Source organism: Halichondria panicea, chromosome 16 (genome assembly GCF_963675165.1).
Source record: "Halichondria panicea chromosome 16, odHalPani1.1, whole genome shotgun sequence".
NCBI classification, from domain to species: domain Eukaryota; kingdom Metazoa; phylum Porifera; class Demospongiae; order Suberitida; family Halichondriidae; genus Halichondria; species Halichondria panicea.
This window is the reverse complement of record NC_087392.1, coordinates 3,724,716-3,748,279: the sequence shown is the minus strand read 5'-3', so window position 1 is coordinate 3,748,279 and position 23,564 is coordinate 3,724,716. Positions and strand designations below refer to the sequence as shown.

Here is a 23,564-nt window from a genome sequence, read left to right as displayed (position 1 = left end):
GGAAACCAGGCCGATTTTTTTCTATTTGTAACGCATTGTTGTTCTGAGAGCTAGCTAGCTGCCTCTTCTATGCTCTTGATCTTCTTGTTCTGCAATTCTAGACTCCGTCATCATCATGTCTTCTCAAGAGGTATTAGATTGGTCTCTGGTGCAAGCTTCAACAGACTCGGTGCAGGCCCATGAGCGACTTTACTATGAGATAAAGTCGAAACTGAAAGACCATCAGGAAAGTAAGTGTATTCAAGCCTTGCCTAAGATAGATATTCTATGATTCACAAGGCACTAGTTTGTGATTTAATTATGCGCACCCTTCTTTAGCGGTTACTGAATGTTTAGCTGTACTGAATCGTTTGAGGGATGTCAAGAGTCAAATGGAGGGTACATACTTCAAGTATCAGCCCCTTGCCCTCAATGCTGACAAACTCACAGCTCTGAAGTACCAGGTCACAGCGCACACACCTTCCACTCTTCTCGAGACCCACAAAGCTAAAATGGCTGAAGCAATAGTAGAGTTGTTTCAAACCCAAGTCAAGAGTGTGCTGTATGCGTGTGTGCTAACGTGCCCGTGGTGTGCTGGTGCTCAGAGTGAGGTGTCAGCACAGGCTAGAGACACACTGCTCTATGTGGTGTATGTTGGCTCCGATGAACAGTTTTTTTCTCTGGCCACACCCCACGAACGAGAGCTAGCTGAAACTATCGACCAGGTCTGTTATGTGACTGGCTAAAAAGTGCAGTAAAAAAGGCACCACAAAAAATTAATTTTGATTTTTCTTTGGTGCACAAATAGAACTAAGAAAAGTGTGAGCTCTAGATGGGGCCCTCATTCAAATTACAAAATAAATTGCTCATTTGGTGTACAATTATAGGCAAAAAGATTTGACTGTTCAGTTCGGCGCTAAGATTAGAGTGAAGCCTTTATTAATTAGAGTAAGAACCAGTAGAGTTGAGAATGTTAACTACATGTACCAGTTCATAATTATAGTATAGTAACTTGCAAAATCGTAACTCCATAATTGTCTGTACATGCAGGGAGTTGTTTTTGCAGCAGATGTAAGACACTTCTGCTCCCAGTTGCTGAGAGGAAATGTTAGAGCTGTAGAGGCATTGTGTGTTCCTCCTGAGTGTGTGGTGATGGCCACACCCACTTGGTTCGGACTTGTGGGACAGCTCAACCCCGGACACTTGCTGGGCAAGTCGTTTGTTGATCGATGCCTGGGTCAGGCTGTAGGTGCTCTAATTAAGAAGAAGAAGGTTAGGGGTCGACTGGCGCTCAGGGACGATATCAACGTCTTCAAATTTTGTGACTCTTTCAGGTACATACCATCACTCTCTTAAGCTATGATCGGCTTCATGTAACTTGGCACTGTACCATTCCATTGTTGAGCATGGCTGCTAGAGCAGTGCTGGTCAACTGGTATTAATTGGGAGTATGTATTGAAATTGTAGTTCTTCTGTGTACATGTACACTCTCTACACATCAATTGAAAATCGTATCTTTTTTCTTCAAATTAGACTGCTTAACTATGTGGAGTGTGTTAAGGAGAAAGTGCCTATCTCAGTCTGGACGACAGACGTTGTGTCTGCTAGCCCTTACCCTCGTGCACATGAGGTCATGGAGCTCCTCACTAAAGTATTGGATGTAGGTTGCTCATGGCAATCCTCTTCAAAACTGTAATGTATGTTGTATATGTTGTTATGCTCTCCATAGGGTGTATTTGATCGAGAGGGGCTGCTGAAGTGTGTGCTTTCATGGAAAGAATGTTTGGAGCAAGTCAAGACTGTTAATCACGGTGACCTTTGGACCCCTATGCTCGGCGAGTGGCTAAGCCAAGTGAGACTTGACGGGGTAGTTTTGTCACCACCCATCGAACCAGAGGATGCTGATAAGGTGTTATAATTATTGTACCTGTACTAGTCAATGCATAAGATAAATTTCCTTGCAATTATTGCCGTACATATACTCGTGCATGTACATATTGTCGTTTCTTATAAAACCATTCTTACGTAGTAAACGTGTGCATCTCATACTAGAGATTTATCTATCTCTGTCAATGCGGTAGGTCCGACTTGGCTCTTTGTTGAAGGAAATAGGCATGGGTAGCATACCCCCCTCTGATGTTCTGGCGGTGTGTGAAGCTGGCAGTCGTCTATACAATCTTTCCATGCCTACTAGTGACACCGACTATATAGTGGTGTACAGACACTCCACACAGGAACTCATCTCAACTCCAAAGAGCCCTAAGGTAAGCGGTATATATATATACAGACGCATATCCAGCACCCTAGGTGTTTGTGCTGGAACGAATCAAGGGGCGCCTCTGTTTCGAATTCGGTTCAATATCTGCATTTCAAGCTATTGGTATTTTTTAACTGTACAATCCAACTGTACTTTCGTGTTATATTGTAGGAGTCACATGACAATCGAGGTCAGAAGCTAGCTACAGAGGCAGGTGCCTATGAGGCTCGAATGTTCTGTGACATGCTGCTAAAGGGAGCAGTTAATATTGTGGAGGTGAGGCTTTGTCCTACATTGTACCTAGCCTTCAGGCTTGGCGCTGTATAATGTATGGTATGTAAGCTTGCTTCAGTAGGTAGTGTTGCAATGGTTACTGTCGTATTTCCTATGGCTTGAGCCCTTGGCTTCTTTTTTGGTGGTCTAAAAATCCATATTGTTTTCAAGCACAAGAGTAATGTAGTTCAGCTTCGGATTTATTCCCCACTCAGATGGTATTTGCTGGCGACAGTCTATACTACCGCAGTGACCTCTGGAAGGAACTCACTCAGCACAGGGACAAATTCATGTCTGAGGAGGTCATATATCAGTATCGAGGATACATCAAGACACACATGAAGCTGCAACAGAAGCATGCTGGAACACCCAGAGAGAAGAAGATCTTCTACAATGTGTGTTTGTCTGTGGAAAATTATCTTATCATTAGGACTTCAATTAAGCTATAAACTTACAATGAAACAATTGTGGGTGTAGTGCCAAAATAGTGTATCAGGATACGTGTTCACACAATAGCAATTAAAACACTACTTTAATTGTGAGCCTTAATTATACGTCTATAGTCTCTGTTAGGGAGGAAATGTTGTCATTTCTGCTTTTTTCACAGATTTTCCACAAGTTGCTTAGCTTGGAGGCATTTGTCGAGGGGAAAGCCCCTGTGGTGAAGTGCTCGGGAGAGGAAAGAGAGTTTATTATGTCCATTAGGAGAGGACCTCTGGAGGTGAACCATGCACATGCATGCAGATCCTCATAACATTTGTATCATCAGCCACGCAGTGCATGGCATGCTCTCACCCACAATTACCTATTATAATAACCATATAGCACCCTGTGCACCATGATACTGAACCCTCTTACGATCTTTCAACTATACGAGTAGCCCCATCTTTCATGTACTGGTGTACAGCAGTAGTTTCAAATGGTGTGCAGAGACTTCAATTTAAAGACAGGGTTGCCTCATCAAATATGTATGTACGATGTAGCAGCACACAACATGAACAACATTTAACACACCTTTAGGGCTCCCTATCACCCGAGAAGCTTAAATTGTTGGCAGATGAAAAACTATCGGAGATAGGGGAGAAGCTAAGGGGTCGGAAACAACGCCTGTGTGAGTTTGGTGACTATAAAATCCTCCAGAGTTGGCTGTTGTCAGTACGTGGAATAGAACTGAGATCAGAACTTAAGATGGGGTGCAAACCTCTGGCAATTATCAGCTAGTTTTAGGCCACATAGCATTTGTTTTTATTACAGCCTGCTGAAACTGGTAGATTATTGTTAGCACTTTGCTGAATTGTTGTACAATTGGTACCTAGGTTATTCTTGTACAGGTGCTCGACTTCTATCTTGTTATTGTAAACATGCATGCATGTGAAATCTAGCTGATATAAATCGTATAGCGCATATATTTCGAGGGTACATGTTATACCGTATAGCGGGTAATTTTCGGGGGACAAAATATTTGTGGTTCAGCAATATTGCGACATTTCGTGGATAATATTTTCGTGGTTGCTGCTTGGATTGTAGGTAAAGGTAGGCAAGGTCGCTTCATTCGTGGGTAAAATATTCGTGGTCAGATCTCCAACCACGAAAACCACGAATATTTTACCCCACGCTATATGGTATACCTTCACGTTTTCTCTGATTGAGCATGTACTGCGACATTTTTATACCCACAAAATCATATTTATATCCTTATATCTAGTAGGTAAATATTAACTACCGTACTTCTTCTAAAATCTAATAAGGCGCCACCTGGAGATCATTGTTTTGCATACACTACGAAAACGTAAAAGCGGCGCTTTATTTAGAAGAAGTAATGTACAGTTAGTCCATGAAATAAATCTGCAAAATGCTTTGCATGATTATTAATCCTTACAGAACTAACTTCAGCTGCTGAATTTACGTAGCATTTGTACACATAGCCTCGGGCTGGGAACGAGCTATTGTACACATTAATTACTAGTACTCTACAGAGATGGTTCTAATTATTCAGAATTGTTTGTTAGTGTTTAGCGTTGGTTGCTACACACTACTTATGTTTCTTGACACAGCACAGGAGACAATAAGTGAGGACCCACTGACTGATGATGATTGCAATCAGAGCTCCAGTGCTTATCCAGATCCAATCTGGGTCAATGATATAGCCGTTGATTTCTAGTAACGCCGTACCGTTCAGGCAGCCGTCCAGAGGGGAACTGCATGCATGAGGAAGGGAGAATTATTAGCCGAAAAAGTGAAAGTGTTATAAACGTACCAGACTAGCTGTCCGTTGATGTTAGTGGGCGTGGCATTGTAGAAGGCACCAACTATCTCGTTGACAACCAGTGACTACGTGAGAATAACAAACATTGTTCCATGCAAAACGAAAGGCAGCTAGGCTGTGACAGTATGGCAATACGAATCTAATTTGGCATATTTGTAGCAACCAATCAGTACTGTGTACAAATACAATCATGGATGTATCGTATACCAAACTGTTATTTAGTACAATTGTATTTTACCTGTAAAACGTACTGGTAGATACTGACATATTGCAGCCACCCTAGAAAGTCAGGCAGCCGGCTAATAGAGATCAACAAGCCACTGAACAACTGCAAGATAAGAGAGGGAACATTAAATGTAATACCTGATTATGATCCACAGCTACTGTAACATATCCACGTACATGTGTGTGCGCAGCCCTTGCAACAGATAATGAACCTAACACACTCACAAGCATGATGAAGTGGGTGAGGGTGAAGGTTACTATGGCAATGGAGTGGTTCTTGATGGCGGCACTGATAAGGAAGGCCAGAGAGGAGAGAGCAACCACCCCCAGAGACAGCATGAGCAGGTAGATGAAAAACTTGCCAGCAGAGAGCTGAAAACCTACACACAACAAGTGCAAACAACTTTGTGTGAAAAAATTGGAGAAAATGCGGGTTAATTGCTCAAACACCAAAAACGACACAAACATGAGTACTACTTCTCTTTCAGTTATAGTCTAGTGCGCGTGCCCAATTAATGTTTTGGTTTTGGAATACATAAATAAACTAGAGAATTTACTCTGTGCGTTGAGCTTCATTGCACAGCGGCAAAATGGATAAATCATAATGACCTTATTATAACATTATGGGGAATGAGCGATTAGAAAGCAGTGTTGATTAGAAAGCAGTGTTTTTTGTCGCCTTCGAAGATTGTCTACAAGTTTCAATAGCCTATTATTTTTCAACCACTGTCTCATTAGCAGAAGCAGTTCATAAAAGTGTATAGTTCACTCAAACAGCTCATTTTTGTGTCCACACACAAACCGACACACACACACCCCACTCTACCCCTTGTGCATGCACAATGTAAATAAACGATCAGTTGGGGGCACACCAACAGTTAACAGATTAATGTATACAGGTAAAACTTGCAATATTCTGTGTAACTTAGCTGTAACCACATTTGTAACCACAGTAAGGGATATGATTATGAATATCATTAAAATATGTTTAAGCAGTATAAGCAACAACTACCTTAAGGTGACATATTTTCACAGGTAGATTTGTTTGCATTTTTACAGTTTTGTACATTTTGCGGTATAATATTTTGCGAAATGTCAATCTGGATACATTAAACAAGAGGGCGGCCAATTATTTGCGAGTATTAATTTTTGCGATTTTACTCTCATTCGCAGAAATAGCAGAAATTAATACACGCGAAAATATGTCACCTTAAGGTAAGTCAAACATTAATACAGTGAATGTAACAGCAAGCATGCATAGAATGACATTTCAACACAGCCTCAGAAAACAGCTCCATAATTATGCCAATGAAGAGAATGGTGTATTATTGACCTTGCTTGACTACCGTCTTCTAATTACAGTGCCACAAAATTAATTATGACTTTCCGTGCACTGGCGCACATAGAACAAGAAAAATATATTTTGGTGCTTATATTAGAGTGGGGCTTAGAACGTAGAGTAGTTAAGGGTTAGGTCAGAGTTATACTATAGTAGCCGTTTCTACAAGGCTATCATAAACTTTTCAAGTGTAAGCACTAAATAATGTCAGAATTTACAATTGGAGTAAAATAAAAAATTACTTCATGAACTTGGCGCTGTAACTAGAAGAATGACGGCAGCTCACTGTCTAGAGACTGAATCATTTTGTTTGCCTACTAGCTAGCTAACTCCAGCAAGATATCAAGAAGAGAAGGGGTGTTAGCTCATCTGAGGTAGAATGGGGGTACTTGAGTACCATAAGCCCCCTAATGTCAACCCATAAACCAGCTTAGCTTGTTTGTGTCCTTTTTTTGAGTAACCCTATGTACTGTACTTTAATTGTAATAAAAAAAACTTGCTACAGCTCCACTGAAGTTCTATTTGCACTGTACATTCTGAGACCACATACTGTATTAATCCCACTCAACTTGATCAATGTGTGTATATTAACGAGTCAAAATGTGTTCATCATTGAAAACGCACTGTCAATCCTATGTACAACCTACTGGTTGTACTAATTGGCCACCCCTGATATGGCCGAGTGCTATAATTATATTATAGGCAAATTAACCCTTTCCCTGTTTTAATTAAAACACGAAAATACAGAAGAATTTTCTTTAAAAATTCATATGTCATGAACCATACATTGAAATGACTTGTAACTATTTCCTACAGGTAGCGCAGACCCCAGAGGTATCTTGACACCATCTTCGTTACCTAGCAACTGACCATCCCCACTAATTAGCAATTGTTTACAAACATTCACAACTATGTACACAAATAATATTATATGAGGGCACAGAGTGGCTAAAGACACTAAATAAGTGTTCTCAATGTTCTCACGGTGACATGGTTCAATCAGGATCTGCAGAAAGTTCTCTGCGAGGTCGTATCAGCAGACGCCCTTTTCCCGGAAAATGTTTTCTTCACCTACTCACAGGTTTACAAGTTCAATGGTGGCTCATGATGTCCACTGATGTACTAACTAGCCTAAATACAGTTATACTGAAGCTATCAAGACTGTAGATGCTACTCTCTAGACTTACCAGATCCAAGAAGTTGTTCCATCGCAAGAGCTTCTTCCTCGGCCTTTAGGCTCTATATTTTCTAGCTTGAGGTAGCATTTTATCTAGCTATGATCCCAATCACTGTCCTCTCACTCAACAAGGCCATAAGCATCGATATTCTCACTGTCTAGCTACTTTAGAACCTCACTGAGGTTGTACTACGAAGATCTTGAAACATTATCAAACGGTCACTTTTCTTTCGACATTTAATACTGTACAAAGCGTACCTCGAGGCAGCATATTAAAGATACCACGTGAAAGAGCAGCTCAATGCATGTGCTGGTACCTACAGCGTGCGCATACCTCCAACACAGCGGGCACAATGAATTTTTGAAGATAACCACTAGAGTGGCCGTCATATGACGGCTTCAACGGGGAAAGGGTTAAGTCCCAATAAATTAAGTGTACCTAGCAAAACGTTCCACTGTATAAAGGCTTCACACGTAGTACAGTACGCAACTGATACTAAGATTATGAAATGTTGCCAGCTGCGCTGTGCTATAATGCCTCTCGGCATATTTCCTTCACTTTAAAGTGTTATAGAAGAGATAATTTTGCTTTGTATAGTGTTATGTTACAATAATGTTTGCATTGCAAATTATTGACAATGAACGATCAATAGAGTGTTATAGAAGAGGCTTAATGGAAACCAAAGTCTCTATCTGATAGCTTGATGAATGATCTCACGGATAGAGGCATCAATGTAATAAATATTTTGCATTTCTTGTCAATGAAAGGGTGGATCTGCAAAGAGGTCAGGGTTTACTGGTGCTCAGTGAACAACTTTACAGCTCTTTTCTGACTCTTGTAGCTAACAAACAGCAGCACTCTTTAATGCAAGGCTAACTCATAAGTTGAATAGAAAGTTTGTGCGAGCAGATGATGCTACGAAAGATTCTGAAGAGACTGTAACGACCTTCACTGTAGCCATATCTCGAGAAAGAAGCTAGTTGTCAAAATCCAAGACAACTTGGCTAAAAGCCTTTAGTTTCGTCGCATTGCAACCGTTAAGCAGTTACAGCTGGAATACACACACACGCACACACACATGCAGTCAGCTTTATCGTATCCCTCGTGCGGCTCCGTCTCGAGGCATAATAACAATCATTATCGTTAGCACTGTAGTTTATTTTAAGCTCATAATTATGTCTGCTGGTGACATTTGTGTAAAATTAATGATCTGGACATTGTATTAAGAACTGAGCGCTGCAGTGTTTAGTTTGTGTCTCACTGTCACGCCAATAGCCAACACAAGCTGCAAAGTATTCTGAGCTTATGACATACAAGTACGAGAACTGGTGGTATCATGAACACAAAGGTAAAGTGAAATGAATGCCAATTATCTGTAGCTACTGTATGTTAAATGGACAACTCTACTGAGGGCATGAGACTCACCCATCATGAAGTATGAGATAACAGAGAATAGGACAACAGGAATGAGCCTGAGGGGGATGATATCAGTGACAATCTTGGAGATAAAATAGGAGGAGACTCGATAGAAACCACCACCATTCTCGTGACTGCATGATAGGAAGGGGTAAATGTATAAAACTGTAATTGAGCGCACTAGTTGGCTCTTACATGCATGATAAGTAATATGACACACTACATACATGTACATACATAACATAATGTTTTATATAATTATGCTCGGTACATATACTAATTGATGTATGCTGGCTGTGTGTACGTATTAACAGTAGCTATAGAAACATACATGAAGAGAGGCCTTGCAGAAATGAAAAGTTCAAAACCAGAGAGCACTCCAAACTCCTGAATCAGTATTATGAAGAACAACGCACCAAGCCTGCAGTCAGAATGTGTGTTTTGAGTGGACCCACTCTTAATGGCCACTCTTAGCTGAAGGCCAACGACGATATAAACGCCAAGCACCCATGCAGGTCCCAAAACAACCCCTCAACAAAGGCGGCCCAATTAAACATTGTTCCCCAAAAACTAATGTATTAAAAGGTACGTATCAGTATCACAGGCTAGTCCAAGCCTAGTAGAGGACATGCGCACAAACTTGATCACCTGTCAGAAACAAAGCTATTCAGGATAGTGAACATCCTATCGTCAATCTGGTAATAGACCACACCCACCACAAAGCCCATCGCAATCATCACACAGGTCTGAGTCGTGAGTAAACAGACATAATTATTGGGTTAAACGTTACATACAGGGAACTGGTGTAACATCACATGATACCTGGAAGAGAAGAGTGCTTGGATTCCTGAAGTTGGCTATGGTTGAGCGAACAGCGAGGACTAATATCTGCAAGGAAAAACTAAATGTAATGAAATACACTCATTTTTTTATAATTGCTATCCAGTAACATTGATACAGTTGCCATGGTTAAGTAAGTATAGTGAGGCTGTACTGATATTCACCTGCCAGAGGAAAGTGGCGATTGTGGAGGGCATCTTCCTACAGGACAGGTGGAGAGAGTCGCTGCATCTCTTCCTAGCACTTGGTTCAGACTCAGTGTTGGCATGTTCCAGACATTTCTCAATGAGTTGAGATTCCTCTGACTTCTGGAACTCTTGTATTAGGTCCAGCGTCTCCTTTGGCTTGTGTTTGCGGACCGTTCTTCTGTGAAGAGCTGTGTGTGTGTAAGGGGTCAGAGGGTAAGAGTATACCCCAAAAAGGGGGTAATCCGTGTATTTGTGGATACTGTCAGTAAAATAAACCGTATACTATTTATATTTTACAGTCCGTTACATAGAAGTATTGTGCAAAGATGACTGAGTTCTTACGCCCTTTATTGTATCAAGCCAAGTCTCTACTTAAGGACACCCTACACTGTAAGGCTACAGATGTTGTAAGAAAGGCATGATGTGTTCCTGTGGGTCCCCTGATGAGGCTGTGGTAATATGGACCAGGCAAGTCTTCTGCTACTAAATCTTGCCTTTATGTTCGACAGGAAGTCATTGCTGAAGATAAAGAAGCTAATGATTACTCCTGAAAGCTTTTAATAAGCTTTAACTCGACACTCAGAAAGTTATTCACTCAAGATCTACTGATGTATTAAAGAGTCCACCACTCTTCCTAGCTGGCAGCTCTAGCTGTCTGGGAGGCTTTCTTGAACTGTCTCTTTGATAAACAGAGCTAGAAGAAGCAACACTGCTGCAGCATAATTATTCTACTTTGATTAGTGTCTCTGAAAGCTGCCATTGTGGTCACATTGTCATACGTATTCTTCCCTTTTGTAACTTTGTCCGTTTTTTTACAATTTGTATGATGAAATTGTCAATTATTTCGTGCATGCGCATACAAGGTATACCAGGCCGCCTTTCTCCTCGCGGCCTGGAATTGAGGCTAGTATGTATAGTGATTGTTATGAGCACAAAGAGTTAGCAACTTACAAATAGCCGATTGTGAGTCGTTGAGAATGTCCAACAAAAAGTCCGCTGGATTTTCCATCTCTTCAAGTCCGTACCCTGAGGCAAGCAATACAATTACAATCGTGGTATGAATGAGCACTTACCAAGTCTACCGAAGTATTTGACGACGTGACTTGCCTTGCCCTGGTAGATGACGCTGCCCAGAGAGAGAAGAGTGAGACTGTCAAACAGTTTGAAGATGGAGTAACGAGGTTGGTGGATGGAGAGGATGACCAGTCGATTGTCCTCCATACACCAACTGCAGGGACAATAATTAATAGTCCTATTCGTTTAAGAGCCTGGAATTTTGATTGCTTTTTGAACGCCCACTAACTACTTCCTGTATATAGCTTCCGCAGTAAAATTGTGCTGAGCTGACACACCCTTTTATCATTGTAAAATCAATGCGTTTTTGCAGCCTCCGCATTCTGCAATGCATGTGCTATTATCTAAAGAAAAGAAGTTTGTGAAATATTGAAGTAAGAGATACACAATGGTTTTTGTCCCAGAGAGTGTTTGTCAACTGTCAGTGAGCTACCGTAATTGATGTAATTACAGCGCCACCATAATTTAAGTGCCACGTCAGCATCAGAATAATTTTTAGGTCCTAAAAAAGTGCCAACCGTTGATGGATTTATTTTTTTCTGGCGCTTATAAAAAGGTTTGTTTGAGACATCAAGACAATCATCCTGCATCTTTGACTTCCATCACTTCGTCTAACCCATAGCTACAGTCAATTAATGTTGTTCTCACAAGTCACTCAGCTCTCAACGTAGTCTCGAATACCAGCCGGTCCTCATTGTAGCGTGGGAGGGAGAGAACCGTCTGGTTGCTCTGGGCATACTTTTCTGTCCTCGGACGGAATGTTGGTAGAGTATATTCATTGAAGCCTTACCCGCAAGAAGAGTATATTCATTGAAGCTTACCCACAAGAATGTAAGATAGCTTTCAAGAATATAACAGTAGTGCTCACTAAATTGTGGGTTATTATCCACGTGGTTAAACAGGATGATTACATTCCTGACTGACAGAACGTTCTGCCCAGAGTAACCAGACGGTTCTCTCTCTCCCACACTACAATGAGAACCGGCTGGTATTCGAGACTACTCTCAACGATGCAGCTTAGCAAGTGAAACTGAGCTAGACCACGCCCATTTTCTCTACAAATTCAATACTAGCTGTTGATAAGCGCCACCATAATTTAGGTGCCAGCTTGGGCTGAACGCAATTTTTTTGTGTTCTAAAGATGCGCCACTCAGAAGAGGAATTAATTTTTTCTGGCGCTGTAATTACATCAATTACGGTAGCTGGTCTTGAAAATACCTACTTACTATATACACAGTAACTGCAGTAGTAGTAGATCTAAGAGGTAATCTAATGCTCAAAGATGATGGAACACCTTATAAATATATACATATAGTAGCAGTACTCCTGATAGTAGGCATCTGAATAATTGTGTAGAGGAGATGTTCCACCATCCTTGAGCATTAGTTTACCTCTTAGATCTACTACTACTGCACTTATTGTGTATATAGTAGGTATATTCAAGACTAGCTAGCTCACTGACAGTTGACAACCATTGTGTAGCTCTTATTTCAATAATTATTTCACAAACTTCCTTTCTAATAGTGCATGCATTGCAGAATGCAGAGGCTGCAAAAACGCATTGATTATGCTTCGGTGCGCATGCGCAAGCGAGGTATACGGTAGTGTGTTTGTGTGTGTTTGTGTGTGTGTGTGTAGACTGCTACAGCTGCTCAAGGATCGATGAAATGCAAGTAAGAGTTTCTATAGGCTTCTAGTCATGTTTTCTTGGATTTTAATTCGTGGATTTGCAAAATAATACTTCGTTCTCGAGTTATGCCTGGTTTTGCTTACTTGGAATGCCATTGCAGCCTTTCAGAAGAGCACGTAGCCAAACTTGTTTACCGAGTGTTGCTACTCTACTTAGTAGTTAGCTCTGCACTAGAACGCTAGCTATTGGTAGCTGCAAGAGTGAGAAGAGAGCTGCAAGGCTCTGCAGCCAGCAGACTTGAACTCGATCGTTTTTAACAACAATCATGGTCTATCATTACCCACTCTTTAAGTTTGCATGCAGCAAATTGAAAAAATGTTCATCATGTGTATAAGCTATTAGTAGCTTCATGTTATGTAGGTTTGGCATCTACACCGAGGCATCAGCACATGCGGTGCTTTTATTTTACAATGACTTCAATGAACTTTTGCTTCAATGTAAAAGGGTGTGCCAGCTCAGCACAATTTACTGCAGACGCTATACAAGAAGTAGTTAGTGGGCGTTCAAAAAGCAATCAAAATTCCAGGCTCTTACATGTAAACGAATAGGACTATTAACACACTCTGTGATCCTCAGCTATGGCCAGGGATGGATCAAGAAGCAACTAATTAAGGTCTATACATGTAGCTAGACAGCTTTAGAGTTGTCAACTACATGTATAGTGTATGAAGGGACTTACTCCTGCAGAGTCTGCACTACAGAGACGGCCGTGTGAGCATCCAGTCCAGTGGTGGGCTCATCCATGAACAATACAACTGGGTCTATGATCAGCTCCATCCCAATCACTGTACGCCTCCTCTCTCCCCCTGACACCCCTCGGATGAACTCTGTGCCAATCTAAAGGAGGTGGTGGGTACAGTGGCTACTATATATTATATGGAGCTATGATAATTAGAGCAATGCTACCAACAGTCCGAGCTTACTGTAGAGTCTGCACAGGTGATGAGGCCCAGCTGTTGGATAATGTGTTGCACCCGCTGTGACCTCTCTCTGTTAGTAATATCTCGAGGCAATCGCAGAGCAGCAGAGAACTGGAGATTCTCTCTCACTGTCAGAATTCCTTCCAGAATGTCCTCCTAGGGAATAATGAGAGATAGTGAAGTGAAGGGTCTATTCAGCTCAGCCCCTATAGACCTACCTGCACGACATAGCCAGTTCTCAAGTTAAAGTCGCTGGGCAAATGCTCTCCATTGAGCAGAACAGAACCTGTGATTGTCTGTGAGAGTCCAGAGGTGCCTTTACGCTTGGCTAGGACGTCTAGTAAACTGCACACACAGCAAAAACACATATTTTCCCTTTAGTGTTAAAATGACAGAAATGTATGTCATTTCTATTATTTAACATGTTGTATGTTACTGTAACAAATGTGTTTTTACTGTGCAGTGGATAATGAACATCAAAAATACGCACGTTGTCTTTCCACCTCCCGTGGGTCCCATAATGGCGTTGATCCCAGGAACCATCACTCCACTGCACCAAGCACAAACACATCTTATGTCACGCAATAAGTGATCCATTTAGCTATTGGAGTAAATGCCTACCAATATCAAGAGCCTGTCATATAATTATTAGTTCGCTATAATTATGATTATAGTCCAACCCTATCAGAGTGTCTACTCAGCTCACCTGACATTGGTTAGGATGGTTTTGGTGGTCCAGTGGCACTTGTTGAATCCCCTCACTGAGTAGGACACATTCTGAAAGGTCATGGCATGCTCACTGCTTATCTCTGGACAGGACTGCTCGGGAGAGGGGGGGTGCTCTGAGCACTCAATGACTTGGACGTCCTCTGACAGACTAACAGCACTACGAATGGACATATTAGGATCCACCACCCCATCGACTGACTCTTCACAAAACACTGTCACAGAGGACGTCTGTATATTAAATACAAGAGCTCTTGATATCATACACGCACACTTGTCTATAAAAACAAACGTCTGTAGATATAATATAGATCTAAGTAGTTTGCCATCATAAGAGCTCTTGGATTCGTCATACCCATTGTTTTTATCTATAATATAAATAATGGGTCCCAGAATAGAGCCTGGAGTCCCTCAAGGCTCTATTCTGGGACCCCTACTGTTCATTATATTCATGGACTCGCTGAATGAAATAAAGCTCTGCCCCGGAACCAAGCTAATCCTATATGCTGATGACATCCTCCTTTACAGGCCAGTAATTTCAGATAACGATCTCACTCAGCTCCAGCAGGATATTAATGCAGTTCACAACTGGACTATACAACATGGTCTCCTTCTAAACAACAAAAAAACCAATGTTCTACCCATCACAAGATCTATGAATGCGATCCCACTCACCCTCTCTATTTCAAACCAGCAAATCCCCATTGTGGAATGTTTCAAGTACCTCGGCGTCACCATCTCTAAGAATCTGTCCTGGTCTGAGCACATTACCAACACTGTGAGGACATCCAAACAACAACTGGGATTGCTCCACAGGAAGTTAAAAGATGCATCACAGCAATCAAAGCATACAATTTACAGGAGCACTGTACTACCCAAACTTGAATACTGCGCCGCAGTATGGGACCCCCATCAATCAACACTCACCAAGAAACTGGAGAACACCCAATCATTTGCCTGCAAAATCATAACCAAAGAATGGAAATCTGACTATACTTCTCTACTTAACAAACTCCAACTCAAATCTCTTAAAGACCGCAGGAATATCCAAAAACTTAAAGTATGCTTCAAAATCATCAACAACAAATCCTGTATTCCTCCCTCTGTCTTCTCACCCCACCCATCCCCTTCCCCCCGTCATCCGCACAGCCAAATACTCTTTATACCACATGTGGGCACCTCATCCCACAAACATTCCTTTTTTCTGGATGTAATACCAAAATGGAATTCTTTACCACCAGAAGTTATCAACAGCTCCTCTGATTCATCATTTAAATCGAACCTCAGTAGCTTTTTGTGTAATAATTATTATAATTAGCCGTAGCTCCTGTTTTATTTCTCTGTTTTTGTGTTGTCCAGGGGAAGTCTTCACACTAGCCATCTGAGCTACCTGATCTACCCTTATGCACACCTTGGTTTTGCATAAAAATTTCTTAAATAAAAAAAAAAAAAAAAAAAAAAAAATATCGTAGAAACTACAAACTCGTACAAGAAAAAATGGCATGCAGGTTTCGGTAGGCTAGCTACCTTGGAGGTGCTGTTCTTGAGAATGGACTTGGTCGGTGATGTAGGGTTTGATGTGTAGGGAATGTCATCTAGCGGCCAACCTTCATTGTCTAGGCGGACGCTCTCCATTTCTGCTTTTTATTATTGTGTCTTGTATAGACTACTGCAAGTGTTGATCTGATTCCAATTAGTCTAACCGCATATATCTAGCTAATTAGACTATAATTATACCTATAGATCTACTTAAGAAAACCGGCAAAGGTGTGGTGCACACAAAGCAAGCCATGGATGAGAGTCAGACGGCACACATACATACTGGAGATATTGTGATGGAGGAAATCCCCTGCACAACAACCAGGTCCATTCTCAAGAGCAGTGGAACCAAAAAAAAGGTACATCTATGGTTTGTATTGGCATTGCAACCCCCCAGTATTACTCTGGTGTCTGGTCCACCCTGGCATCATATTATTTCTACTAGCATTCACACAATAGTCCATGTGCACAAAATAGTGTTCCAGGAGCAAACGAAATTCATTTGCAAAAAATGAGATTCATAACGCCGTGAAACCAATAATACCATAATGACAAAAGCCGTCTGCCCGCATATGCAATTATTCCTGGCCAGAAACCAGAGTATCACTCTGAGTGGCCTTATAGTGAATACCTGTCGCTATGTTGTTATAATTATATACAGTTCATTTAGTCTAGAGAGTAGAATACCACAAATGTGTGAGTAGTTGAACTTAAATGTAAATATCTTTTGATTGGAGCATTTCTAAGAAATGGTGTTGATACCCGTGTGTAGATGAATGACTGAACTACAACATATCCAAAAATGTTTCCATGGAAACATAAGATGGTGGGTTTGTGGTGATTAATAGAACAACAGCAAATTGTTATAGTGGGTAATCGGTTAGAGTAATAAAACACTAACTTTAAACAGCTAAGGTCTTAGACTTTTATCACACAATAGTTTAATGGTTTAGGTATCCTGATCATCCCTTTATGGGTCTTACATATGCTCACAGTGTCTATAATTCAAGATTTACCGGTTTTTAGGTACACTTTTGGTTAGAGTAATAACTTTTGAAAAATTAATAGCTTAGCTTTCAAATTTCTGTAGTAAGTTTACAGATAAATGGGCTACATTTTGATACCAAGAACATCCTATATGCTTATTCCATTGCTGAGATAACACTGAAAAGCTACATAATTTACTATTTGCTACTGTTTTGATGACATCAGCAGCTGCAAACCACAAACCAATGATGCTTTAATCAACCACAAACGTAATTAAAAGTGGACGTACAGTTATTGTACGCCCACTTACGTGGTTAATTTGAGTGTCATCGATTTGTGGTTAGCAGCTTGTGATGTCATCAAAACAGTAGAAAATAGTAAATTGTGCGATATAAAGTTATGCAAGTATTGCATAAATAGTTTTGTATCACGCATACATTTCTAGCACTACGGTACTACATAATTATACATGATGAGGTTTATACATGCTGAAACCTGTAGTGTGACATGCAGTGCATGCACATTAATGTCGGTGGTAACGTGTCAATAAGGGTATGACCTGTTAATGTAAAATTCTGACACCAACAATAATTATACCTGTTCACCTGTTCACCTCTTCTAATAGTTTCAACGGCGAGAGGCATTAGCACAGTGCAGCTTGCACCACTTATTTATTCATACCTTAATTTGATACGGCAAATAACCACAGTAAATTCAAAATGCAGTACGTATCTTATAAAAGGATGAAGTTCAGGGCGGTAGGTGGTGCTTTAGGTGGAAATCGTCTCCTTGAGATATTGCTACCACATCTTGGTACGATATCGATATCAACTTGTACTCTCCATAAAGTCGTTGATTGTGGTCGCCAATAGGCTATAATACTGTATATGAACTTCGTATTTGATTTGTATATTTAAGCTGGACATAGACATATCGAGATAGTGGTCTGGCAGGACAAACAAGCAGATTTCCACAAACTCTTAATGTGTGCGATAATTATAAATTGAGCAATGCATGGTTGAGTATTTCACACCCATGTACAGACGTCCTCTGTGACAGTATTTTGTGAAGAGTCAGTCGATGGGGTGGTGGATCCTAGTATGTCCATTCGTAGTGCTATTAGTCTGTCAGAGGACGTCCAAGTCATTGAGTGCTCAGAGCACCCCCCCTTTGAAGACCACACCCTCTCCCCCGAGCAGTCCTGTCCAGAGATAAGCAGTGAGCATGCCATGACCTTCCAGAATGTGTCCTACTCGGTGAGGGGATTCAACAAGTGCCACTGGACCACCAAGACCATCCTAAGCAATGTCAGGTGAGCTGAGTACACTCTCTGATAGGGTTGGACTATATATAGCTAGCTGGTGCTAATAATTATGTGACAGGCTCTTGATTGCTTATTATATTGTGTTGCTCCATGGGTCCGGGTAAAGCTTTTCACCTTCCAAGACTTCTTATGTGTGTAAGGCGTTTACACCAATAGCACTTATTGTGTGGCATAAGATGTGTTTGTGCTTGGTGCAGTGGAGTGATGGTTCCTGGGATCAACGCCATTATGGGACCCACGGGAGGTGGAAAGACAACGTAAGTTGATGCATATAATTTGTATTTTTGATTTTCATTATCCACTGTGCAGTTTACTGGACATCCTAGCCAAGCGTAAGGGCACCTCTGGACTCTCACAGACAATCACAGGCTCTGTTCTGCTCAATGGAGAGCATTTGCCTGGCGATTTTAACTTAAGAACTGGCTATGTCGTGCAGGTATATAGGTCTGCAGTAGCTGTGTACAACCATAGGGGCTGAGCTGAATAGACCACCCTTCACTCTTGATTCACCATCTCTCATTATTCCCTAGGAGGACATTTTGGAAGGTATTTTGACAGTGAGAGAGAATCTCCAGTTCTCTGCTGCTCTGCGATTGCCTCGGGATATTACTAACAAGGAGAGGTCACAGAGGGTGCAACACATTATCCATCAGCTGGGCCTCATCACCTGTGCAGACTCTACAGTAAGCTTGGACTGCATGTTTGGGTTTGTTTGGTAGTACTGTATATTGGTAGTGGGCAAACATTTTGTAGTTTTTATAGTTGAATCTCTGATCACGAATATTTACTAATGAATGAAGCGATCATTAACCAGCTTTACCTATAGGGCACACGCAGCCAAAAATATAACCTATGAATTGACTACGTATTGCCAACGAATGTTTTGACCACCTGGAAATCACCCGCTCATGTGCAGGCCTCTCTCTTGAGTAGAACGCTTTTACTGACTGTTTTGTGCATGCATTGAATCAAAAAAATATCCTGACTCATTAATCTACAGACAATTTCAGAGTTAATTTTATAGCTAACTACATGTAGGTTTGTTGCAGCAGCTCTTTAACTCGAGAAGCGGTAGTTTTCGTGAGTAAAAATTTCGTTTAGTCTCGTTGCCTGCACTGCATTCCTACGTTCCGGTAAGCCACGCCTACGTTAAAATTTCGTGTAGGTCAGCTTGCCCACGAAAATAACGAATATTTTACCCAATGAAAATTACCTGCTATAGGTAGTCTACATGTAAACTTTCACCAGGTTAGCGTTAGATGGGCGTGGTCCGTCCATCTATCCATCTATCTATAGATGGACGGACCACGCCCATCTATAGACTAGTTGTCGGCTTTCACTCTGTTTAGATTGTGGTCATCCACACTGTTGCAGGCAGTCCAGTCTTTGATAGCATAGCAGGCTAAGGGTAGCTATCAGCATGCTATCAGATAGGGCTAGAAACCTTCAATCCTCTCCGTTCGTTGTGACGTCATTGTTTTACTGACCATTTACGTTGTTATCCGTAGCCCCCCATTCTTGTTGTGACGTCATTGTTTTATTGACCATTTACGTTGTTATCTGTAGCCCCCAGATACCGGGGTAAAGTTAGTGCGTGCGCAAGTAGTCGATACCAGGCCCTCTTCCTTCGAAGTGAAGTGGGCGTGGGGACGAGGTTAGCTATATGGTAGCATTGCTCTAATGATTAGCTCCATATATGCGTATAGTAACCACTGTATAAGTACCCACCACCTCTTTCAGATTGGCACAGAGTTCATCCGAGGGGTGTCAGGGGGAGAGAGGAGGCGGACAGTGATTGGGATGGAGTTGATCATAGACCCAGTTGTATTGTTCATGGATGAGCCCACCACTGGACTGGACGCTCACACGGCCGTCTCTGTAGTACAGACTCTGCAGGAGTAAGTCCCTTCATCTACTAGTTGACAACTCTGAAGCTGACTAGCTGTACAGACCTTCACTAGGTTTCTTGATGCACCCCTGACTGTTGGTTTATAGTCTGTGCTGGCCATAGCTGAGGATATCACAAATTGTTTCGCTGTCCTTGCAGTTGGTGTATGGAGGACAATCGACTGGTCATCCTCTCCATCCACCAACCTCGTTACTCCATCTTCAAACTGTTTGACAGTCTCACTCTTCTCTCTTTGGGCAGCGTCATCTACCAGGGCAAGGCAAGTCACGTCGTTAACTACTTTGGTAGACTTGGTAAGTGCTCATTCATACCACGACTGTAATTGTATGGCTTACCTCAGGCTATGGACTTGAGGAGTTGGAAAATCCAGCAGACTTTTTGTTGGACATTCTCAACGACTCACATTCGGCTATCTGTAAGTTTGCTAACTCCTTCTACTCAGTAACAACCACTATACATATATACTCTTACCCTCTGACCCCTCACACATATACAGCTCTTCACAGAAGGACGGTCCGCAAACACAAGCCAAAGGAGACGCTGAACCTAATACAAGAGTTCCAGAAGTCAGAGGAGTCTCAAGTCATTGAGAAATGTCTGAAACATGCCAACACTGAGTCTGAACCAAGTGCTAGGAAGAGATGCAGCGACTCTTTCCACCAGTCCTGTAGGAGGATGCCCTCCACAATTGCCACTTTCTTCTGGCAGGTGAATATTAGTATATACTTACATAACATGGAAACAGTACTAGTGTCAGTGATACTAGAGATAGAATATTGTTGCAAATTTTCATCTACATGTAGGTGTGTGTTCTTGCCGTTCGATCAACAATAGCGAACTTCAGGAACCCTACAACTGTGCTCTTTCAGGTAGTTCCTCTTGTCTTCTGATATGTAGTGTGATAGCAAGTGGCTTTTGCTTTCATTCAGGTTCTTGTTATGACTGTTGTTGCCATAGCGTTAGGCATCTATTTATTACGTATTGATCAGCAGACCTTTGATGTACAGGACCTATACGTCTTGCAAAGGTTGGTCTTTCACACAGAGAAATAATTTAAAATGTTATATAATAAATTTAGGACAGGATCGTTTTTCTACATTGTACTGGCTCAAGACTTTGTGATACTGTCTGCTTTTGACCTGTTTATATCTGCAAGAGCTCTGTTTATGTAAGTTAAGTGTGTGCGCACCATTGTTAATATAATTATAAGCGGACCAACAACAAATGCATTCATTTTGAGCAACACAAGTCTCAACATTATCGATTTGCCTTGTATAGTTTCAAGCTTTTAAACGTCTACAACGTACATGCTTTTTAATCTAGATCTCCCTTCATCATGCAGTCACGAAAATGGTGGTGGTTTCTATCGAGTCTCCTCCTACTTTATCTCCAAGATCATCACTGATATCGTCCCACTCAGGCTCATTCCGACATTCATCCTCGCTGTATTAACATACTTCATTATTGGTGAGTCAGAGTGTTCAATTATGTGTGCTCCAAATTATTTCCAGTAGCTTGATTATGGTTTGGTTAAAACCAAAATTTTAAAAACTAAATTGTTGTCCAGGGTACCAGGCAACAGTGGACAAATTCTTCATCTATCTACTCCTGTTGTCCCTGGGGACCATTACCAGGACATCCATAGCCTTTGCCATCAGTTCCGTCGTAAGGAATCGTTCTATCGCATTGGTCGTCTACTCTATGATAAATCTCGCCATGATCGTGAGTGATCCATTAATTAATGTATTCATGCTTGTACACAATCTCTTATTTGTGTAGCTGTTTAGTAGTAGTTTACTGTCACTGGATGGACTGCCCAACGTCCTCTCCTGGCTAGAGTACCTGAGCGTCTACCAATACATTGTGCAGGTAATCACTATAGCTGTACATTGCTGTACATTCATTATTTGTGTATTGCTAAAATCACACTTTTTCTTCCAGTCATTATCCGTTAATGAGATTGTGGGTGTTTTCTACAATGCCACACCCACCAACATCAGTGGGCAACTGTTTTGGTATGTATAGAGCTATAATAATGTGTATGCTTTTAATTTTAGGTGCTTATTAAATTCTTGAAAGCTAATTATTTCCATTACCAGTTAATTATTGTATAACTGGAAAAGCGAATTTTACCGAAGATCTTACGAAGATCGCCAAATGAAAGTTTTTCGGTGGACACAACGTCATTGCTGTAGTAGCCACGCCTGAGACACCAAATTAGAAACCGCCAAGTTGGTTTAAATGGCTCATTCGCCAAACATAATACCCACCAAATTTTCCAGTTATACATATATATACGATATTGATTTCTCCCCTTGTCTCCTATAATTATATAGCTTTCCTCAAGATGGCTGTGTCAATGGTACCGCTGTTCTAATCAACAACAATTTCCGTACCGACTTTGAATGGATCTGGGTGAGCACGGGGGCTTTGATTGGAATGACTGTAGGTTGCTGGGCCATAAGCTACCTCCTTCTGCGCTGTGCCAAGAAACATAAGTAGTGCAGGGGAACACAACACTATATAACTGATTGCTGACTATATACTCTACATTCATGCATGTGTCTATAGTTTTTACTGACTCTGCATGACTATGCAATAGTAAAATTGCACAATACTGTATTACTAGCGTGTGAAAAACCTTTGCGAATGAGCCAAATCAGACTTTTATCTGTTTTTATAATTACTGTCGACTATCCATAACTCTATAAAAAATTAACATTTCACTTTCGCGGTTTTGGTACACTGTATATCAATAAAGTGATGATGACAATTAATGTGAATAATTATAGGAGAGTTATAAATTCAGAGTTCAATGGCGTGTCTCACGAGCGCGGCATTTTAAGAGAACGTAGCACTCACGACACTAGCTCCATCACTCTAGATATGCATGATTATCTGAGCAACATACTGGTTAACAGGGAAAGCTTCATAATATAAGTACGGTCCATCACCTACATAATAAGAAACCACTTTAAATTAAGGAATGTTCAGCTGTCTATAAAACATAATTATAGCTAATTATCGAGCAATAATTAACCGGTGATGCCTTTTCTTGGGCCTGGCCCTTCCGTCATGCAGTGGTCCGCCCCTGAGACTTGTATGAGTAGGTGTTAGTCATACTATAGCTATACTAACCGCGAGGACGGATTTGACATGGTAGTTACATCACATCTCACTATCACCCATCGAACTCTAGGACGCTGATAAGGTTTTATACTGTACATGTACTTAGTCAAAGCACGAGGTAAATTCATACTGTGTACAACTTTACTTTTATGCCCATCATTATGTAGTCCCACTAAAACGAAACAACCGGAAATGAAGGTTAATAATTAGTTAGGTTTGGGTTAGGGATAGAGTTAGGTGCCACGCCCATTATTGACTACGTACTGTTTCATTTTAGTGGGACAACACGCGCATGTATAATTATT

The 23,564-nt window shown here is 41.1% G+C and overlaps 3 protein-coding genes across 4 annotated transcripts; 2 read left to right on the top strand and 1 right to left on the bottom strand.

Moving 5' to 3' along the window:
• Positions 1-11: 11 nt before the first annotated feature.
• LOC135350389 (uncharacterized) lies at positions 12-3,859 on the top strand. Its single transcript, XM_064549165.1, has 10 exons — positions 12-230; positions 319-704; positions 1,030-1,313; positions 1,513-1,639; positions 1,709-1,888; positions 2,061-2,243; positions 2,408-2,512; positions 2,725-2,904; positions 3,117-3,230; positions 3,530-3,859. The coding sequence occupies exons 1-10, from the start codon at positions 116-118 to the stop codon at positions 3,728-3,730; spliced, it is 1,875 nt and encodes a 624-aa protein (XP_064405235.1). The 5' UTR covers positions 12-115; the 3' UTR covers positions 3,731-3,859.
• Positions 3,860-4,335: 476 nt separating this feature from the next.
• LOC135350386 (broad substrate specificity ATP-binding cassette transporter ABCG2-like) lies at positions 4,336-16,039 on the bottom strand. Its single transcript, XM_064549162.1, has 17 exons — positions 15,899-16,039; positions 14,352-14,602; positions 14,136-14,195; positions 13,864-13,990; positions 13,649-13,801; positions 13,405-13,562; positions 11,035-11,189; positions 10,913-10,987; positions 9,938-10,149; positions 9,756-9,821; positions 9,582-9,679; positions 9,265-9,354; positions 8,943-9,067; positions 5,226-5,380; positions 5,014-5,103; positions 4,767-4,840; positions 4,336-4,707 (listed from the first exon to the last, which is right to left on the bottom strand). The coding sequence occupies exons 1-17, from the start codon at positions 16,004-16,006 to the stop codon at positions 4,542-4,544; spliced, it is 2,163 nt and encodes a 720-aa protein (XP_064405232.1). The 5' UTR covers positions 16,007-16,039; the 3' UTR covers positions 4,336-4,541.
• Positions 16,040-16,136: 97 nt separating this feature from the next.
• On the top strand, positions 16,137-22,813 carry LOC135350384 (broad substrate specificity ATP-binding cassette transporter ABCG2-like). 2 transcript variants are annotated; one of them, XM_064549160.1, is made up of 17 exons: positions 16,137-16,269; positions 17,941-18,209; positions 18,419-18,478; positions 18,531-18,657; positions 18,752-18,904; positions 19,962-20,119; positions 20,269-20,423; positions 20,471-20,545; positions 20,627-20,838; positions 20,934-20,999; positions 21,060-21,157; positions 21,209-21,298; positions 21,473-21,597; positions 21,698-21,852; positions 21,910-21,999; positions 22,072-22,145; positions 22,467-22,813. In XM_064549160.1, the coding sequence occupies exons 1-17, from the start codon at positions 16,162-16,164 to the stop codon at positions 22,630-22,632; spliced, it is 2,181 nt and encodes a 726-aa protein (XP_064405230.1). In that variant the 5' UTR covers positions 16,137-16,161; the 3' UTR covers positions 22,633-22,813. The 2 variants fall into 2 exon arrangements, with proteins under 2 accessions (XP_064405230.1, XP_064405231.1); XM_064549161.1 differs by lacking the exon at positions 16,137-16,269 and adding an exon at positions 16,277-17,882.
• The last annotated feature ends 751 nt before the right edge of the window (positions 22,814-23,564 follow it).